At 38.4% G+C, this 21938-nt stretch overlaps 1 protein-coding gene across 3 annotated transcripts in view; it reads right to left on the bottom strand.

Moving 5' to 3' along the window:
* SREBP (Sterol regulatory element binding protein) overlaps nucleotides 1–21938 on the bottom strand; it is an 801341-nt gene that overhangs the window by 51905 nt on the left and 727498 nt on the right. For 2 of the 3 annotated variants that reach the window (XM_067756907.1, XM_067756909.1), the window contains exon 9: nucleotides 9861–10407. In XM_067756907.1, coding sequence (XP_067613008.1) covers nucleotides 10051–10407 — 357 coding nt within the window. In that variant the 3' untranslated portion in view covers nucleotides 9861–10050. Of the gene's footprint in view, nucleotides 1–9860; nucleotides 10408–21938 lie in introns of those variants that run through there. The other variant, XM_067756908.1, reaches the window with a different exon arrangement.

Below are 21938 nucleotides of genomic sequence, written 5' to 3'. Positions count from 1 at the left end.
GGAAGCACAGTTTAACTAAGGGGCGCATGACAAGCCCATTTTGGGTGCGAACCTCTACAACCCGAACATGGTTATCAGGGCCCAGGCGAACGTTCTCGATTCGTCCCAGACGCCACTCGATGGGTGGGAGCGAATATTCTTTAATTACGACGAGGTCGCCTAGTTTGAGGATTTCGCTGTGGCGTTTGCCATTTATAGCGTCTCTGAAGGTCCTTCAGATAATCCTCTTTCCAGCGTCGACTGAAATGGTGATGAAGCGATTTGAGTTTTTCCCATCGATTTATCCAGGTGAGGTCTTCCGCGTTTAGCTCAGGAATGGCTAATAACGGTGCAGCTCGGAGGAAGTGACCCGGAGTGAGCGCTGTAAAGTCAGCTGGGTCCTGGGATAGTGAGGTTAGAGGCCTCGAATTGAGAACTGCTTCTATACCCACCAACAGCTTCGTGAATTCTTCGAATGTAAACTTGTGGGATGCAGCGGTTTTTTTGAAGTGACTTTTAAAACTTTTTACTGCGGATTCCCACCAGCCACCCATATGAGGGGAACTGGGTGGAATATACTGCCAGTTTATTCCCTGGGGGGCATATTTCTGCGCAATGTCTGCGGAGCATTCGTTAAGAAATTTAACGAAGTCGCGTTCGAGTGCGCGTTGAGCGCCAATGAACGTTTTACCATTGTCGCTCATCATTTTTGAGGGATAACCCCCTCTGCCAACGAATCGGGCGAATGCTGCTCGAAAGGCTTCGGTAGTAAGGTCCGAGCATAGATCGAGGTGTACTGCCTTTGTGGAAAAACAGACGAATATAGCCAAGTACCCTTTTATGATAGTCGTGGACCTCAGAACCGATGCTTTTATTTGGAATGGACCTGCAAAGTCTACTCTTGTTGTGGAAAAGGGGAAAAGGTTGAAAATGCATTTCTTTATAAGAGGCTTTAGTTTTGGTACGTAGTACTCTTGCCTCACCATTTGGAGCATTAACCGTATTTCTGCATGAAGAAGCAGGCGGTGTTAAAACTCTAGATACAACTGGCAGAACCTTGAATCCGGAGGAAGGATTACTGGATGCTTCTCGTTGTATGGTAATGTAGAATGTTCCAATCGGCCACCGATACGTAGGAGGCCGTCTCCATCGAGAAGGGGGTTAAGAGCCAGAAGGGAATTTTTTTTGCTAATTGGCATTTTGTTTTGTAGGGCGCTCTTTTCCGCCCCGAAATGGCGAGATTGTGCCATTGCCACAAGCGCCGTTTTTGCATGTTGCAACTCTTTATGGGTCAGATGGGGATTATGTGTTGTTTTCACCGATGTTGATTTGTTTGGGCTTGCAACCACGTGTACCAAGATCAGCAGGGTTGTCTTGGCTAGATACATGGCGCCAGGTGCCGCTAGGAAGATATTCTCGAATTTGAGAGGTACGGTTGGCCACATAAGTCTTCCAGGTCTATGGAGATTTTTCTAGCCAGGCTAGTACAATCTCAGAATCTGACCTAAGAATGTGTTGCATGCTTGTAAGTCGAGCTGTTTTTGAACAGTTGAAGCCAGTTTGGCGAGTAGGACTGCACCACATAGCTCTAAGCGGGATAAGCTAACAGTTTTTATTGGGGAAACTTTGCCCTTCGCAACCAAAAGAAAATATTTTATTTGGTTGCCCACATGTGTGCGCATGTAAATTGCTGCGCAATATGCTTTTTCCGAGGCATCACAGAACCCGTGGATTTGGGTGTTTTGCCCTGGAGGGACATTAATCCATCGAGGGATTTCGATGTGGCAAATGGCTTGCAATTTTTCTGCGAAATTTTGCCATTTTGATTGTGTTGGGGGCTTGGCGCTTTCATCCCAATCGCTGCCATCCAGCCAGATTTCTTGGAGGAGCATCTTGGCCTGGATCATTACTGGCGACAGCCATCCTGCCGGGTCAAAAAGTTTTGCAACAGAAGATAAAATTTATCGCTTTTTGACCACATTTTGGGTGTGTTCCGGCAGAATGGTGTATGAAAATTTATCCGTGAGCGCGTTCCATCGAATGCCAAGAGTTTTTGGTATTGGAAGTGCTCTCAAATTTCAAGAAGTTGGAGTCTAAAAGATCCTCCTTTGGAAACACTTTTAATATGGCCGGTGATTAGCCGTTAATTTCTTTAGTATGAAACCAGCTGATTTTAGGGCTTTTATCACTTGAACGAGTGATTCAGTGGCGTTATCGATGGTGTGACTTCCTGATAGGATGTCGTCGAAATACGTCTGCGTCTTGAGAATCGTTGCAGCCAACGGGAATGTCGCTTTCGTGTCATCGGATAGTTGATGCAACGTACGAATAGCGAGATATGGTTCACAATTGACGCCGATTGTTACCGCTTTTAGATTGAAATCGCTAACATTGGAGTTGGCCGATTTGCGAAATAGGATTCGCTGAAAATCTTTGTCGTCCTCGTGTATGCGGATCTGACGGTACATTTTTTCAATGTCTCCATTGAACACATACTTGTGCGTGCGTCTCTGTAGGATTAGTAGCATGAGATCTGGTTGGAGAGTCGGACCAGTGTATAAAACGTCATTCAGGGATTTGCCTGACCCAGATTTTTTGGAGGCGTTGGAAACCACACGATGGTGGTGACCTTATCTGGTTTGACTACCACATGATGTGGCAAGTATAATGAGAAGAACTTGGCATTCGAAGTTATTTCGCATGGGTCGGTAGATTCCATGTGGTAAAGGTCGAGATATTCTTGCAACACATTGTTGTACATTGTACCTAACTCCCCCTTTTTCTGAAGCGATCGCTCGATGCTGAAAAACTGCTGCAGAGCAGCCGGGCGGGATTTTCCGAGGAGAGTTTTTCAGGAAACTCTTTCTTGAATGGAAGTCGCACAATGTATCGACCGTTTGGTGCACGTGTCGTGGTTGTTGCATATATCTGCTCACACGCTTCATCCTTGGGGTATATCTGTGGAGGTTGTGGAATTTCCTCCTCTCCCCAAAATTTTCTCAGTTGAAAACTGAGTGTGTCGTTAGACGCTTGGACTTGTGTCAAGAATGACACAACATTTTCAGCTATTGGACCACTGAGAATCCAACCAAAAATGGTTTGTTGCGCAAGTATGCTACCGCACACCTTTTTTATACCTTCGAGCAGAACTTGTGGAAGTATGTCGCTGCCAATGACCATGTCAGTCTGACCTGGTATGTGGCAACCGGGATCAGCAAGCTCAAGGAGTTTGAACTGCTGCTACAATTTGCGACTAATGGTGGATGTTGGCAGATTCTTTGTCAGTTGCGGCAACACAATGGCATGAGCCTTTATCCTTTTCATGGCCTTGGATGCAACCAGTGTCAAAGGACAAAGCTTGGAGGACTTTTGTACGAATTGTCCACCCATACCAGAGATTTCGAACTTTGAATATTCGAATGGAAGTTTCAACCGTTTTTGAACTTTCGAGGAAATGAAAGTTCTTTCCGAGCCCTGATCGATAAGGGCTCTCAGTTGAAATAATTCCCCTTCGTGTTCGACTGCGACTATAGCAGTAGTAAGGAAAATTTGGCTGCATGCAATGATTGAACCGGTGCGTGTTTTGAACAACACGGTAGCTCGCTACAGTCGGAGCTATTCTGCGTTTGTCGAACGGGAGATGTTGACTCAGCAGTTGTGTGCTGCACGTTTGGTGCATTCGTTCGCGGGGTGGAACGTGGAGCTTGTGGGCTCGCATGCAACAGCGTGTGATGCCGTTGATGACATGTCGAACATGACCACTTGCTCGTGCACTCATTAATGATATGAGTGCTGCTAAGGCAGTTTGTACACAGCTTAGCTTGTTTTACGAATTGTGTCCGGTTTTGCACAGACATTCCTTTGAATCGTGGACAAAATCTAATAAGGTGCGGGGTGTTACAACATTGGCAAGTTTCCTTTTTAAGTTCTGCCACAAGGGTTTGCGTCCTGTTGAAGGATATGTTTTGCGCAGAATTTTGATGAGCGACTGGTTTTTGTTTGCTTGGTTCGAGCCTATTGACTTTTTCAGCGACTTCATATCTCGAGGTAAGAAAGTCGTTCATTTGTGGCCATGAGGGTAGATCTCTTCGAGAAGAGAGAGATTGTTCCCAAAGTGACAGGGCTGTTTCGGGGAGCTTTGATGAACAAATGTACACCAGAATCGGATCCCAACTGTCTGTCGTAACTCCTTGGGAGTGAAGAATGGATAGACAGTTGGTGATGGTATTTTGCAATTTCTGAAGCTGTTCACTGTTTTCGGATGGAATAGTGGCAAGAGTCAGTAAGGATTTTATCTGGATATCAACCAGAATCCGCTTGTTTTCGTATCGTGACCGTAAAGCTTCCCAGGCAAGGTAAAAGTTATCATCACTCAACGGATATTGTTTGACGATGGAGCCGGCTTTGCCTTGCGTTTTGTACCGGAGATGGTACAATTTCTGAGCACGGGAGAGCCTTGGGTGGTTAATGTACACCGCTGTGAACATATCACGAAAAGCGGGCCATTCTTCATAGCCACCATAAAAGGTCTCCGTGTCGCATGCTGGGACTTTGAGGTAAATATTTGCCTCCGCCGAAGGTTGTTCCACGCGGAGTGGTGGACTCGGCGTTGCCATCATTTTGATTAACGAAAGTTGATCGGCAATCTTCAGGGAAATTTTCATCTGGTTTCGAAAATACCATATCGTAAACCGATTGAAGCCGTGCCCAATAATCATCTAGTGATTTGTCCTTTATCATGAGATACGATTTAGTGTGATCTTGAGTCGGTGCTTCGTTAAATTTTGCACAGTATCTCATCAGATCGTCACTTTCCGCGATGAACTTTTGCGCGGATGGGTCAACTGATTTGGATTTCCGGCGGAGGGATGTTGACCTTTCGTTGGCCGTTTCTTCCTTTGGGCCACCTTTTGGTTTTGTCCTGGTTTCGGACGTTCTTGAGGGACTTAGACGCATTTTACGCAAACTTTTTGGTTTTTACCAAAAAAAAAACCAATAAAATATTTGTTCGCTCAGAGAACGTGCGCAAAATTCGAGGATAGATTGCTCTTCGTGCCACAGAAATTTAAAAAGGGAATTCAAATTGGTGGCGGTGTTTGTGTTTTTTTTTTGGAAAATAGAGTCAAGCACGGACAACGGGACGTTCCTTAAATAATTTAAATCCGCGAAATTCGGAATTTCATAGTATGTATATTTTGTAAAAACAAAAAAATAAATTTAAAAAAAAATCACAAACACTTTTCACTTATATATACGTGTGAAAATAAACGTGTATATGTAAATTATTGGTATATATATGTATGTATTAGAAGATTATACCTTTAAGTTTGTATGAATATTTTTTTCGAAAGTTCCTATAGGGACGAAAATATCTCAAACTTAGTTGTATGCGGTAGAATAAGTACAAATGTACATGCGCAATATATAAACGTATGTATATATGTTTGTTTGTGCGAACGTATGCACGTGTATAAAGGAGCTGCTCTGCTTTTGTTTACAAACAGAGTTTGTTTTGATTCGCTTCTTCGTCGCTTTAATATCGCGTTTCTTTTGTGAAGCTGAGTGCGCTTGATTGCACTGTTGGGAAAGTGCAGCAAAAAAAGATGAAAAAATTGCTATGGTAACGTTTGTGGAAATAAAGTTTTATTATTTTCTATATTTTTTATTTACGAAAGAAGATTCGATTTTAATTAAATTTTCATTAAATTTTTTAGGGGCGGCCAAAGATGGCTGCGTAGAACTATGAACAAATTGGCATTTCTTCGCTACACTTAACACTCCAAAATAAAAAGGTTTATAGTTTAGGTTTTTTTTTTCCAAAACGTTATAAAAATTCACTTGTTATTTATTATTTAATAATTAAGTAGTTAACTTTAACACGTATATTTGAATTTTTTTCAAACTCTAGCAATTGACTTGCAATATTCACTTTGTACAAACTTAAAGGATTCAATCTAAATATGTATATACAAACAGGAGCGCGTCCGCGGTTGCCGGTCGTAGTTATTGACTAGCGAATGGAATCTTGTTCATGCGCGATGGCAGTGGTGGGTGTTCGTTCGCCTTTCTATTCGCCGCGCACGGCTGCGCATAGGAATTGCCGCCGTCTAATGGGGATGGAGGCGGCTTAAACAACTGTCTCCTTGGCATTTGAATCTTTGCAGCTTCTGCAGTAGTCGTTATACGGAATGCCAATCTTTTCCGCATGCGTACCTACTGCCCAATGAGCGGTGCAGTCTGTTACCAGTTTGCGTGTGTTAGCCCTGGATTTGTTCAAAAGACTTCTCGTCCTCTTTCCATCATATTTTGGCCAAATGGATTTTGATACTGCACAGGTGGTGATGTTATTCCACTTTGTTTCTGCTTTCTTCAAGTAGAAGCCTTGGATATTCCCCTTGGCTACTGATAAGGGTATGCCTACTTCTACAGTGGTTATTTCCTCGTTCATCTCCGATGAAATCCTGCGTGCTAGCTCGTCGGCCTTCTCGTTACCCTCTATCCCCTTATGACCTGGGACCCAGGTAACGACTAGTTCTAGATTGGTGGATAACTGGGATATGAGTTGCTTACAAGCCCACACTAATTTTGAGTTAATGTGTGGAGAGGAAGCCGCTTTTATCGCTGCTTGGCTATCCGACAGGATTCAAACTTTACCAGCTACATTCAATCCCTCCAGTGATTTGAAGGCTTGCCAAATCGAGAGGAGTTCTGCTTGAAACACGCTGCAGTGCGGTGGGAGTCTGAATGATGCAGACAAATCTAGGGACTTAGAGAAGACTCCGGCCGCCACTCCCGATTCCATCTTGGAGCCGTCATTGTAGATTTGGATGTTTTCGACCCTTATGCCCGGGTTTCTCTTCCACTCGTTCCTGCTTGGAATGGCGATATTACTACCGTACTCAAACTTCACTTTGGAGGGTAGTAATCTGTCTCGGTACTACTGTACCATCCGGAAGTGTCTTTAGGATACTACTATGCCCTTGCTGAGTATCCTTCCAACACCCAGACTCCCTGAGTCTTAGGGCGGTTTGTAACGATGTACAAAGTGTATGCAAGTCGATCGGAAGCAGGTGCAAAATTGGGTCTAAAGCAGCTGTGGGGCAAGTGTGTCCGGCCCCTATGGCACCAACGCACGCAGAGCGCTGGACTTTTTGCAGGCTGGTGATATTGTAGCTCTTAATTAGAGCTTCCCACCAGATTATGGAACCATAGGTAAGAACCAGTCATACCACCACCTCGTATATCCAAAGAGCAATGCTTGGCTTGAGTCCCCATTTCTTACCAAACATTGATTTGCAGGCATAGAAGGCGATGCAGGCCTTCCGTACCCGCTCTTCGATGCATACTTTCCAATTCAACTTGCAGTCAATTGTTAGTCCCAGATACTTGGTACTCGATGACAGGTTTAGTTGCTTACCGTTTAAGAATGGTAGTCTGAAGGCAGGTGGCTTGTACTTCCTCGTCAAGAGAAGCAGGTCCGTCTTGTAGGGATTTAACCTAAGGCCACATCCCTGTGCCCACCTGCTGAGTTTAGTCAAGGCCCTTTTCATGATTTCGCTCATTACGGAGGGGAAAGGACCAGAGACCAAGGTCGCCACGTCGTTGGCATACGCCACGATCTTAACACCCCCTACGTTAAGTTTTCCTAGGATTTCATTTATGGTGATCAACTAAAGCAGAGGTGAAAGCAGTAGCCTTTCGAACGTTTTCAGAACAAAGGACGTGAGACTTATTGGCCGAAAGTCTTTAGCCACTTCATGCCCCCTTCTGCCGGCCTTAGGGATGAAAACCACCCTTGTTTTCGTCCACGATACCGGAATATGGTTGAGACGAATGCATGCCTCGAAGATCTCCTTTAGTTCCTTATCCAACGATTTCTGTGTCTTCTGCAGCATAATAGGTAGAATACCATCCACGCCCAATGATTTATATGTAGAGAAGCTAACTATTGCCCATGCAATTTTCTTCTCCACTAAAAGGTTGTCTATGAGCCCAACAGGTATTTCCTGATGTGCCGTCTATGTAACGCGTACTCCCTCTACCGATCCAAGGATATTTAGAGTACAGCCGCTGATCCTGCCCATGTTCCATCGGCGCGCTTGACAAATGTCTTGTTTGAACGACTATTGGCAAGAATCTTTCCGAGCCTGGCTGAGTCCTTCGTGGACTCAATCGACTCGCAGTATCCCCGCCAGGAGCTTGATTTTGCTGCCCATATGGCTTTCTTATACTTCCTGAGAGCCGTCCTGTACTCCTGGAAATTGTTCCTGAAGTGACAGTCGTTGAAGACCCTCCTCCGCTTTGACTTCAAGTCGCTGAGATTTTTATCCCACCACGGTGGGAAGGTCTTTTTGCTCCTAGAAATTGGACAGGCGACTTTAAAGGCCACCTGAAAATTTTTCTCCAGAGACCGGACTCGTCGTCAAGACTGTCTGTAGATTGAATAGGCGTCCTACTTCTATGGAGCCTATCACTGACTATCTTGTCAAATAGGCTCCAGGACGTCCGTTTAGAGTTTCTGTGCGGCTGACTTATTTCTTTTTCCCAGTCTATGTTGAAAATGATCAACGTGTGATCGGACAGGGAAAGTTTTTTCGACAACTCCCAGTTTCTAACCGTAAGCTCCCGGGAGTCAGATGTTATTATTATCAAGGACTTCCTCCCACCCGGGTAGTTCGCCGTACTCGGAAAACTAAAGGTGGGAGAGCTGCTCTTGTTACATACGTAAAGGTTGTTAGCTCAGCACCCGGCAGAGCCAGCATACCGGGGGTAAAGCACTTATACAACCGACCTTGCCCGGGCATCGGAGGGGCCGTTCGCGATCAGCCTTTCAATATACACCCGATGACCACACAGCCATCGGCACGGGTACCTCAACACCTTGGCTTGGGTGTTGTTGGTGCTGCAATCCTCACATCTCCTCCAGCGACAAGTGATGCGTTCTTCTGAACATGCCATCGACGCTGTAGGACATATGGGGCTTTCCTCTTAGTTCCTCTCGTGTTGAGACCCCTCCGCAGAAGAGATTCCAACATGATACGACAAGGCGATCAACATTTAAGGGGCGGAAAGGTGTTCCATCCAAATTTTGCTGCAGTTGGGAAGGCCCGTGCAGAGTTGTGAAGGGGATCAGTGATGTCATCTACCGCATACAAACAATTGGGAAACAACGAAATAGAAGGGGGGTCATTTGGAGAGGCTAGCAGCGATTAGATCGAGAGATTTGTTTGATCGGAACGATCAGACTTAGGTGGAGGGCAGTGTGACGAATATTAGTAACACTAAGTGATACTCACATCTCTAAGCCGATACTAAGCAGTGACTTGTATGCATATAAACATATCAATCATTATGTCTAACCATATGTCCATACAAGCAGCGGAGTGCAATGCACAAACACATGCATATATCTGAGATACTCCCAAAATTAGGCAATAATTTGTGCAAGTATCACTCACATATACACGCGCATATAAGAAGCTATACAAGTGCATTTGTAATTATAATTTTATAGCTGCTAACTAAGTAAATTCTGGAAACGCCTTGAAGTATGGAACGAGGAAATCGAAGTGTATAAAAGAGCGCAATCTGAGCAATCAGTCATCCGTTTGATTTTAGCACGTTATCTGTCGAGAAGTAGTAGTGTTATTGTGAAGTACTTGAATAAAGGCCATTTTGCATTATTGAATAGTGGAGTTATTTATTCAACAATTTAGTGATTCGAACGTTAGTAGAAGGTTGCAAATAAGAGAAACTGCACTAAATTTGTTACAATACTTTAAAAGCGAATTCGAAAGATATGAAAAAGTTACTCAGACTTGAGTATTTTTTTTTAAGTTAACAGTAATTACACAGGATTTGATTAATCAGAAGTCGATTAATGATTTGTCAGATAGATAGATGCGTATTTAATTTATTATTCGCAGTCCACAAAATATACTTTAAATGTTTTCGCCTATCCCATTTAATCTATTTTCTGAATATAAGGAAAATTTAAACTGTGAGTAGAACAATAGCTTTATATGGATTCGCCTTTATATGATTTACGTTTATATTTAAAGCTAAAAGCTACTAGTCTGTCTCACAAGTACCATTAAATAACTTTATGAGCTTATGGCAATCATTCAACCTTCGTTTATCTCCAAATCTTTTTAAAGTTTCAGCCGCTTCAGCCAGCATTCCTGCACGTTCTCCGGGAGAGCATAGAAGTGCAGCAGGTAGATATTTACATGCTATATAAATGGCAGACGCTCGTTCACGGTGAAATCTTTCATAGCAATTTTTCTTATCTTTACCACCACATATAGCAGATGATCTGAGAACTCTACGATGAAAACTTCTGTCTAGTAGTTGTTGAGTAGGTCCAGGAGAAACTCCCGCCATGAGGCGACAAACAGCTTCATACAGGTAAATGCGCCTGTTTCCAATCTGAAAGACATAAAAGATGAATATTTGAATAAATAAGTTTTTCCAGATATATAAGTCTTAATCTGTGGTGTCCAAGCCCTATACTCGAAAACTCATTTTGATTTTGTAAAACCCGTTAACATTGAAATTTATTTCGCAGCTCGCCTTTTCAAAAATAGAATCCCCGTAATAAAAGAGTAAAAAGTAAAATTGACGAGCAAAATTTGCGCGAAGGCATTTCATCTCCAAGGCATTGAGATGACGACAAACATTCCAAGTGTTGCAGCAGTTCTTTTTTCTCCAAAGTATAATAAAAGAAAATATGACATCAAAAAACAGTTTTTTTTAATATAATTCTAAATTTTCCCGCTGAAAGAAGTTGAAAAAGTTGAGAGAGATATTTAAAGACGAGTTTCGGTATGATTATTACACCTAATGTCAATACAAATTTTGATGTACTTTCAAATTTAGCTCCACAATAGTGCAAAGTAAAAACTGTTGGTGCAATGGTACATCATTACACTTTTCGGAGTGATATAAAAAATAAGTTTGGAGTCAACGCTGTTGCTCCTTGTTTTTGGTAATGGGATTTCAATCCGAACATCCTGGGTTCAAATCCACCCGAAGCAACATCAACATGCGAGCACTGGGTGTCCGACTTAAAGAGCACGAAGCCGACATGAGGAAGATGAAAACCACCACCGCCTTATCACAGCACACTACTGCAGCAAGTGGACACTCAGCTGATCTTCTAAACGCAAAAATAATAGACAAAAACAAAAAAGGCAGAACACGATATACATTGGAGAGTTTGCGAATAATGTGAAAGAGAGAAAACACAGTAAACAAGAAAGAAGATACTGATTTTATTGCAGCTACTTACCTTTTATGTTTATAATCAAAACTTAGTATGACAATGGCACCAGTGAAGAATGATATTGATTTATGACCTTTATAATAAAATAGCATTAAATTAAATTTTGTAAGTATTTTTATATGTTTTTACGTATGTACCATGACTGTCCGTTTTTGATGTCTAACGCATATTTGTTGTTGCAAATACATAGATCACCCCCGAGGATGCTAGGAAGCCTAGCGAAACTTAAGGTCGAACAAGTGGAGTTAATGTAACTTGCACTTCAAGCCAAATTGGTCAAAAAGCCCAATTTTGATTTAATTATAAAGTCAATTGACCGGAAAAACATTAAATTAAACATATCGGAAGGCCTGCCGAAGTACAATTCAGCAACAACAAGAAAGAAACAGACATATGCGATACAAACACGGTGAACATCCATGCATGGCACTAAAACACAAAAATTATCAAAACAAGTGGAACGACTGAAGTTTTTATTAGAAAACAAACGGTATGATCTAATTCCAAGTCATTTGATGAATGCAGTCGGGAAAATGCAATTAAACATTACATCTCAAAAATTAAAAGAAAAACTGCAAAAAACCAAGCATCAGTTCCTACGAAAAGTTTTGCTCATAGAAATGGCACAAACAAATTTAGAGATAAAGACACAGACCTATATAGGTGTATATATCATGCAACAAAGGAGCTAGAACGCAAGCTAAACGAAGGTTAGGTAAAAACTTATAAAAATAAAACACATTTTATTGGCAGAGAATAACGACAGAAATACAAGAAGTACACACAACAAAAATAAACCACTTAAAAACACAACAACCACGCAACTTAGGATTACATACAAACAAAGACTGGTTCGTAAATAAGACTAGTATAAGCTTCCCCGAAAAAGTCAAATGGCTGCTCTCGTTAGGGCAAAAATTCACGCTACCTACAACAAAAACGAACTTCCCAACAATAAACACAATTGCAGAAATATTGCAGAACCGGCAATTTAGGCGCTAAGAGATGAAGATGTAAAGGAAAAAAGGAGAAACAAGATTGGGATTCTCCAATTCAAAAGAAACATAAAAAACAGTCAAACGGCAAAATTCATCATAGAAACCTACAACAAAAGCAAAGCATTCCTAAAACTACAACAATAGTGATAACGGACGCAGACAAGGGAAACAAAACTGTGGTAATTCACAAAAAATAGTAAACAGAGAAAATGGAACAGTTACTAAAAGATAGCACGTATAGAAAAGTGAGAACGGATCCAACACCCACACTATAAAAGAAAAACAATAAACAAGTGGAAGACCTATACAAACAACAATACATAAACACACAAGAAAAAACTGCGTTATCTTGCTCAGCACCGATTGCCCCCAGGTTATACCGGCTACCAAAAATGTATAAACCTAACATGCCCTTACGCTCCATAGCCTCGTCATGCTACAAATTATCAAAACATATAGGAACCATCTTAAGAAATGTCACGTCGGAAGAGTAAAACATCAAGAATGTATTTGGGCTTAAAGAGAAGCTAAAAGAGATACGTGTCGACAGAGAAGAAGTTCTCGTATCATTCGACGTCGTATCATTATTTACAAATATTCCTACAGGTCTCGCCATACGTTTAATAATGAAAAAATGGGACAAAATAAAAACCATGACAAATATATCCAAAAGCAAATTCCGCGACATCTTAAGTTTTTGTTTACTAGACAACAACTACCTTATATACAACAACGAAGGTTATGCGGAAACATTTGGTATGCCAATGGGAAACCCACTTTCCCCTACAATTGTACGTATGTAGATGATATCTTGGCAATTGTCAAACGTAAAGATATCGAAGTGCACTGAATAATCACCACAGAAAAATTAAATTCACATGTGAACTAGAAAACGATTGCAAAATTCCCTACCTTGACGCCAAAATATACAAAAGCTGTGTTTTTTTTTAACGGTTTTATTTAGCTTGACTAGACAGGGCGGCCGGCCGGCCGTTGTGAACGAATTTTATAATTAAAATTTAAGTAACTTCCCGATAAGCTACAAGTTGAAACTTGGAATATAGTTCAGCTCCCGATGACAATGAAATAATAAGATAAAAAACTCCGATAGGTGGCGCATGGATCCAAATATTTCAAAAATCGTTGTTGTAGTCTGATTTAGCTCATATTTGGAACACATATTACCTTCCAAAAGAGAAAGCGACATATGAAAAAAAAATCACAGTTAGGTGTCGTAGATATCGAGATATTCAAAAAAAATCGTATTTATGCTCCTATTAGGCTCATATTCCGAATACATATTACATACATGAATAGAAAGCGACATATGAAAAAAAATCGCCGCCAGGTGTCACAAGGATCGATATATTAAAAAAGTCGTATTTGTGGTCCGATTTGACTCATATTCGGAGAACATATTACATACAGAAATAGAAATCGATTTATTGAAAAAAATTGTCAGGAAAGAGTCCTTGTAATAATGAGTCTCTAAATGAATTAAATAGTGTTCAAGCAACCTTGAACATTTTTTCTTATTTACAGGATAATAGTAGTTAACCGATTTGTAAATACAGTCCACTGTTAGAAACTATATTTTAGCGATTGAGCGACCTATTTAAATAAAGATAAGACAATCACGCACAAACACATGTATATAGATATGTAGTAAATGAACCTCTGTAAATATGAACTACTTACACAAACAAAGATAAGATAATGCATACGAGGTCGCTCATATCAACAAAACAAATATATGTAAATAAATATAGTTAAAGATAAGACATTCACACACACACACATGTAAATGAACCTTTGTAAATATTTATGTATACAACAACAAATTATAAGAAAGCTAGGATAAGACAAGTGTATATAAAGTAAGATAATTTTGTAAATAAATCAGAATTCTTTGAACTCTCAAACCAACCACTTCTTATTTTAATACAAACTGCTTCCCCCCACCAGAGATAAGGGGCATTTGTTGTAACGTTTGACAATGTATTTGGCTTCTCATTTAGAAACATTGTTTTGCTTCTTTAAAGTATTCTTTGGTTCCCCCCCACCAGCGGTAAGGGCCAAAAAATTACTTTTGGTATATGGCAATTTACGACTGCCTTATATTTGAGACCCTTACAAAATCTCAAGGAAGCTGCTCAATATTCAAATAGAATGAGAAATAATAGGCATTTAAATAATGAATAAAAACTTGAAAATAAAAGAATTAAAAAAAAATTTAAGTTAAACGGTTTTATTGAAAACAATACTTACATTAAGTAATAATAATACTAAAAGCTAGAAAATAATTAGGTAGGTCCTAGGTACTAATCAGCACACTCCTCATCAATCTAGGGCGTTGATGATCAGACAATTAAATAAAAGCGTTGGGCGCGTGAAATTTCTAAAAATGTGAGGCGTAGCTGTGGAGATTGAAACCACTTTCTAGTTTCATATATAAAGAAACTTTTATTCAATAAAGAATACGCCTAAATGTATGCGACAATATCTTGTATTTTTCACAACAATTAAAATTTTTGAAAAATCAATATTGAAACTTAAAATATTGATAATACATTTAAAAATTACAAAGTTCAATGTAACTAAAATACAAAGTTAAATAAAAATAAAAAGAACCCTATATTACTCCCCCTTCAAGAAAATTTAACATTAAACAAATTGAACGTAACTCTCTTTTTATGTAAATTCTTGGTGTTGCTTGTGTCTGTCGTTTCAATTATTGCAGGTTTTAATCTATCAATAGGAATAGTTTTAATATTATTATCTATTTCAAGTTTAAAACATTTTTGGTATTTTTCCACAATTTTGTAAGGTCCTTCATATGGTTGTTGTAATGAATGTTTATTAATGACTCTAACAAATGCAAATCTACAATTTTGAAGATCTTTTGCAACGTAAATTCCAGTATCAGAATTTTTATGATGACTTAAATTTGATCTAACATTTCGAAAATTTTCACGTAAATTACTTAAAATTTCAGTTGAAGAGAAATTTTTAGCTGATGGCACAACAAGTTCCCCTGGCAAACGTAAATTCTGACCGAAAACCATTTCCGCTGGTGTAGCCGAAATATCTTCTTTGTAAATAGATGGTAAACCAAGTAATATGACCGGTAACTCGTCATACCAATTATTTGTGTCCTCTCTAGCTATTATAGTAGTCTTTAATTCTCTATGAAACCTTTCAACCATACCATTTCCTTGAGGGTGATATGCGGATGTTCTAATTTGGTGACTACCAAGTAATTTAGATAACTCTGAAAACAATTTCGATGTAAATTGGCTACCTTGATCAGTTGTTATCTTTAACGGAACTCCAAACCGAGAAGTATATTCTCTAAAAAACTTATTTGCAATTGTAGTTGCTGAAATATCTTTTAATGCATATGCCTCAGGCCAACGGGTAAATCTTTCAATAATCGTGAAAATATAGCGATGTCCTTTTGAAATAGGTAATTGTCCAATTATATCTAAATGGATGTGTTCAAATCTATTCTTGGGAATTTGAATTTTGACAACAGGGGATTTTTTATGACGATAAACTTTAGATTTTTGATAATTAAGACACTCTTTTGAACAAATATTTATATCCTTACTCATATTAGGCCAATAATATTTTTTAACTATGAGCCGCCGTGTAGCTCTTGTACCCGGATGTGCTATTTCATGTAAAATATCAAATACTGTCTTTCGCAAATTACTCGGTACAAATGGCCTAGGAGTTTCTCCTGAAATTGCACACCAAATATTAAAATTTAAAATGGGAATACTAATTAGTTTTAAATTTAGATATTGAGAATCAGATACAAGTTGATTTAAGTCATCATCTCTTTGTTGTTCAGTTTGTAAAATTTTAAAATTCAGTTCTGCATTATATATTGCATTAACCTCGAAAGCTCTAGATAGCGTATCTGCTACAACATTGGATTCTCCTTTATGTATTGTATGTCATCAGTAAATTGTGCTATAAATTCTAAGTGCCTCGTTTGTCTAGGACTTCGTTCTGTGTTTGAATTTAAAGCAGTAGTCAAAGGTTTATGGTCCGTAAAAACTGTAAATTGTCGTCCTTCCAAAAGATATCTAAAATGTTTTACCAATTTTTGTTGTTATACATTTAAGTAAATTGCCAATAATTTCCTATCAAAAGCACTATATTTAATTTCAGTTGGAGAAAGTTTTTAAAAAAGAATGCAATGGGCTCAATTTTATTATTGTAATTTTGTTGTGTAACGCCCCCAATCGCGTGTTAGATGCATCTACTGTTAAAGATAATTTAGCATCTTTGTTAAAATGATTTAACAATATCGCAGATGCAAATTTATCTTTAATGCATTCAAAAGCTTAATTCGAATTCTCGTCCCATACCAAAGTTTTGTCACGTTTCTTACTTACTGTGTTAATTAGATCATAAATTTTGTTTGTAGATTCTGCTAGTTTTGGAATGTATCTATGATAATAATTTACCATACCAGTAAATTTCTGTGCCTGCTTAATTGATTTTGGACGTTCGAAATTGCGAATAGGTGATATCTTTTCATCGGAAGGTCGAATACCCGTTCCAGAAATGTTATGTCCTAAAAAATCTATATTTGTTACACCAAAAGTACATTTACTTGGTTTAATGTCACTGGACCGCGAATTTCAACCTTTTCTCTTTACCAGAAACGCCGTTGTGAAATTCGTATGTAAAATTACCCCCTTATTTCGAAAATTGAGTTCATTTTTGATTCTATGGTACTGTTTTTGAGATATTTGCAATTTACCGTTATTCGAAAAAACCAAGAAGATGGCTAACTAATTACGTATATCTCACGAACCGGTCAAGCAATTGCAAAAAAGTTTACAGAATCGGAAAGAAGATAAAATTTGCTATAAATGTATCATACATTGTTTTTTGCTCAACCAGTTTTCGAGATATTAGCTTATCATTTCAGATTTTTGTTTTTTTTTATGAAAAAATATGAAAAAAATTACTCTTTGCGAGGGCAGCATTCCAAAACCACAACTTTTTTTCCAGATCTTTTTCCTTTACGTAAAGCTCTGTTTAATTAGAAAAAATATAGGCTATCATCGAAGAAAATCGATGCAAAACTACGTAAGTTATAAGCGATCAAATAAAAATACCCAGGTTGCGCAACTTCAATGTATGTATACATACATATATTAAAGGTATAAAGTAAAGGTAAAAAGTCCGGATAAACGAATAACACCATAACAATGATAATACTTTTTCTTTAAATAAATTAAATAGTACTTTTAATACTCGAATTGTTTTATAGTAGGTAGAGTGGTTGCATCGAAAGCATGTAGTTATAAACATATATTTCCGTCACTTATGGGTAACCCTGCAAAAATCGTTGGATCATGTGGTTCACTGGAGTACTTACCATTGTACTCCATTGTAATGCAGCGATGGACCAACTCATATTTCTACACGAACATATTGTAAGCCGATCATTGCTCTTTTTTAATGATTGTAATCACTGCACGATGTTTATTGGACTGTGGGTACTCCATGGATTATTCTGATGTAATGCGGAGCTGGAGTATATGGTCCCGTCCTAGGACATCGCAATGTTAATTCGACCATATTTTTTGTATGAATTGTGGTAAATTTTGGAGCACTCGGTTGGTCCATAGCGATTACTCCATACATGCGTGCATGGAGTACTCGCGATTTTTGCAGGGAAGTATGCAGGTAGACTTTCAAAATTATAAGACACAGAAAATTTTTAAAGCCTACATCTAAAGCAGGTAGTATTTTCTTTTCCAGGCTTCGTATAAAAAGGAACCTTTCTGTCTAGGTAAGATTTGATTTTTTCAATTTTATTCTTGTTCCGAGTATAAATATGAGTTAGTGCGCCTTGAAACTTCATAACATCTGCAAGGCTCGCCGGAGATAGTTCAGTTCATGGGTCAAATTTCAATACCGCGGTTTATTAAAAAAAATAAAATGAATAAAAGGACGATCCAGATATGTTCTGTTTCATGTGTGGCCAATATACTATCATAAGGCGACGACGAGTGTTCTCAAATCATATCAAAACTTTATACTCCAAGTATTTTACTTTGTGTACATCGTGTCGAGTAGAATTGATTCAGTCGGAATCAGGACACCAATGATATGGAGAGAACCTACTTGCCATTCAATAAAGTGTTATATTTGTCAAACAAATGTACTTGGCGTTGGAAGATCAAGACGAGTAACCTATGCCAGCGTACCTACCAGTACTACATTCAACGGGAGTTGTGGATCCAGTTCCATTGTCAACAGTAATATCTGAGTGCGGGGAATCAAGTTGTACTGAATTTCGCATGGGAAACGAGAGAAACGTTCTGTCACAAGCACAACTTAATGATTGGATAAGAGATTTGGAACTATCCAAGGAAAAGGTCGAGATCCACACTTCTCGTATGCAACAATTTAAATTTGTGTCATCCGATGTTAAGGTGATATATTGTAGAACTCGTCACGAACCATTTTCCAAACACTATACCAAGAAAGACAGTATATGCTACTGCAACGACATTCCTGGTTTATTCAAAGAGTTTGGTCAAACATATGATTCAAAAGAGTGGAGATTGTTCATTGACAGCAATAAACTGAGTTTGAAGGCTTTACTATTGCATATTGGTAACAAAAAGCCTTCTATCCCGATTGCACATGCAGTAAATACAAAGGAAACCTACGAGGAAATGCAAAAACTACTCAAATTTATCAAATACGAAGAGCATGATTGGAAAATATGTTCTGATCTCAAAGTCGTTGCAATGCTATGCGGTCTTCAAAGTGGCTACACCAAGCACTGCTGCTTCCTCTGCAAGTGGGATTTCCGAGCTCGTAAGGACCACTACGTCAGAAAGGATTGGCCGGAAAGAGTCGAGTTTACCGTTGGTGTGGATAAAATCAAATACACCCCTCTTGTCAAGAAAGAGAAAATCATACTTCCACCCTTACACATCAAGCTCGGTCTCATTAAAAACTTTGTTAAGGCTTTGGACAAAGAAGGCGAAGCATTCGACTGTTTGAAAACAATTTTTCCAGATATTTCTCAAGCCAAGATAAAGGCAGGTATTTTTGTCGGACCACAAATAAAAAAGTTGATCAACAATAATCAATTCAAAGGACTACTCTCATCAGTTGAGGCAGCAGCGTGGGAATCCTTTGAAAAGGTCGTTGCTTCTTTTCTCGGGAGACACAAAAGCCCTAACTACGAGCAGATAGTGAATGACTTAATCAATAATTATGCGAAAATGGGTAAATATTAAAGGCCTATTAAAATTAATTTCCCAAATTTCTATAACTTGTTTACCTAACTAATATTTTCTTTCTAGGCGTAAATATGTCGTTAAAAATTCACTTTCTGCACTCACATTTGAGCTTTTTTCCGGCAAATCTTGGCGCCGAAAGTGAAGAACATGGCGAAAGGTTTCATCAGCAAATGAAATTAGTTGAGAATCGATATCAGGGATTCTGGGACGTCGCAATAATGGGTGATTACTGCTGGTTTCTCATAAGAGAAACCGACCCTAAACTGAATAAGCGTCAAAGTAGAACACATAATTATTTCGACTACATAGTAAAATCAAATTAAGATAAAGATTGTTAGAATATAGTATAAACATAAATAAATTAAAAAAAAGTAAAAAATATGAGTAATTTAATTCATAAATTGAACTTTTAACTAAATAGAAACAGAGCATAGCTAGATATTTCACTCTTCTTTATAGCATACATACGTTTTGAGGTATACGTTGAAATTGCGCAACCTGGGTATTTTTATTTGATCGCTTATAATATACATAGTTTTGCATCGATTTTCTTCGATGATAGCTTGTCTTTTTAACAGAGCTTTACGCAAAGAAAAAATATCTGGAAAAAAAATTGTGGTTTTGGAATGCTGCCCTCGCAAAGAGTAATTTTTTTCATATTTTTTCATAAAAAAACAAAAATCTGACATGATAAGCTAATATCTGGAAAACTATCTGGTTGAGCAAAAAACAATGTATGATGCATTTATAAATTTTTTCGTCTTTCCGATTCTGTAAACTTTTTTGAAATTGCTTGACCCGTTCGTGAGACATACGTAATTAAATGGAGCCATCGAATAACGGTAAATTGCAAATATCTCAAAAACGGTAGCATAGAATCAAAAATGATCTCGATTTTCGAAATCAGGGGGTGGTTTTTGATACGAATTTCATAACGGCGTCTCTGGTAAATTTTGGTCGTCGACCAGTGTGTTTAAACCGTACTCTGTAAGGCGTTGAAAAAGGATACGTAAATCTTTAAAATGTTGTTCTTCGTCTTTACTTGCAATAAGTAAGTCGTCGATGTAAGCATATACAAAATCTAAGTCACCTACTACCTCATTTATGAACCGTTGAAAGGTTTGTGCAGAATTTCTAAGTCCGAAAGGAATTCTCATGAATTCAAACATACCGAAAGGAGTTGTAATAGCAGTTTTATAAATATCTTCTTCAGCCATAGGAATTTGGTGATATGCCCTAACTAAATCTAATTTTGAAAATATATTTTTATTATGAAGGTTCATATTAAAATCCTGAATGTGAGGTAAGGGATAACGATCGGGACAGTTACAAAATTCAATCTTCTAAAAGCACCACATGGACGCCAATCATTCAACTCTTTTTTAGGTACAAGGGGAAGTGGTGATGCTACTGAAGAATTTGAAGGCCGACAAATGCCTGTTTTAACGAAGAAATCAAACTCCGTTTTCGCGACTTTGTATTTTACCGGATCTAAGCGCCTGGGCTTAGAAAATGGAAGACTACCTTCTGTTACAAGTCGATGTACTGTTTTATGTTTAACAGGTTTAATATAATCTGGCTCTGAAATAAGTGACGAAAACTCTTTTAATAATTTTGTAAATTTATTGTCAACCACAAATAATTTAGGTAATGGAATATCACAAAAGTAGGATACTGTATTAACTGATAGATGGGTTAATGGATCTACTAAACGTTTATGTTTATGGCTATAAGAAGACCATATTTACAAAGAAAATCAACACCAATTATTGGCTTGGCTATAGCCGCAATCAAAAATGTAAAGGGAAATTCACGTCTTAAACCCAAATTTACGTTTAGAATCCTTTTCCCGTAAGTGGCAATTGTTGGGCCATTAGCTGCAGTGAGAATTATGTCTGAATGTTTCGTATGAGGAAATTTGGACGCGGGTAATACCGAAATTTCTGCTCCACTATCAATTAAAAAATTTTGTTTGTTTTCTCTATCAAAAATAATTCTAAATTTCTAAATTTCCGTTGTTCGTCGCTGCAACAACGGAAGAATTTAGTTTGTTGAATCTTTGTTTTTGCCATATGAACACGGTTGTTCACACTTTCTGGCATTACTTCCAAATTTTTAGTGGAATCTACACAAACAATTTGGATTATTACGCGAGTTAGAACGATGGCTAAAAGAATTTCTAAAGAATTAGAACGCGACCTAGATTGATTCCGACACACTTCTGTTTTAATTTCTGCTAACTCCAAAGAAAGTTTCTGAAAACTTTCACACATTAAAGAAGCGCTTTTAACTAAATTTCCAACAAACGAATTTTGAACTTTTGTATCTGAAATTGTATTAACCGCAAAAACTTTCCTTTTGTTTATCACTTCCCAAATATTATCTGCTAAT

Source organism: Eurosta solidaginis, chromosome 5, assembly GCF_040869045.1.
Source record: "Eurosta solidaginis isolate ZX-2024a chromosome 5, ASM4086904v1, whole genome shotgun sequence".
Taxonomy (NCBI): Eukaryota; Metazoa; Arthropoda; class Insecta; order Diptera; family Tephritidae; genus Eurosta; species Eurosta solidaginis.
This window is presented reverse-complemented; position numbering and strand designations above follow the sequence as displayed.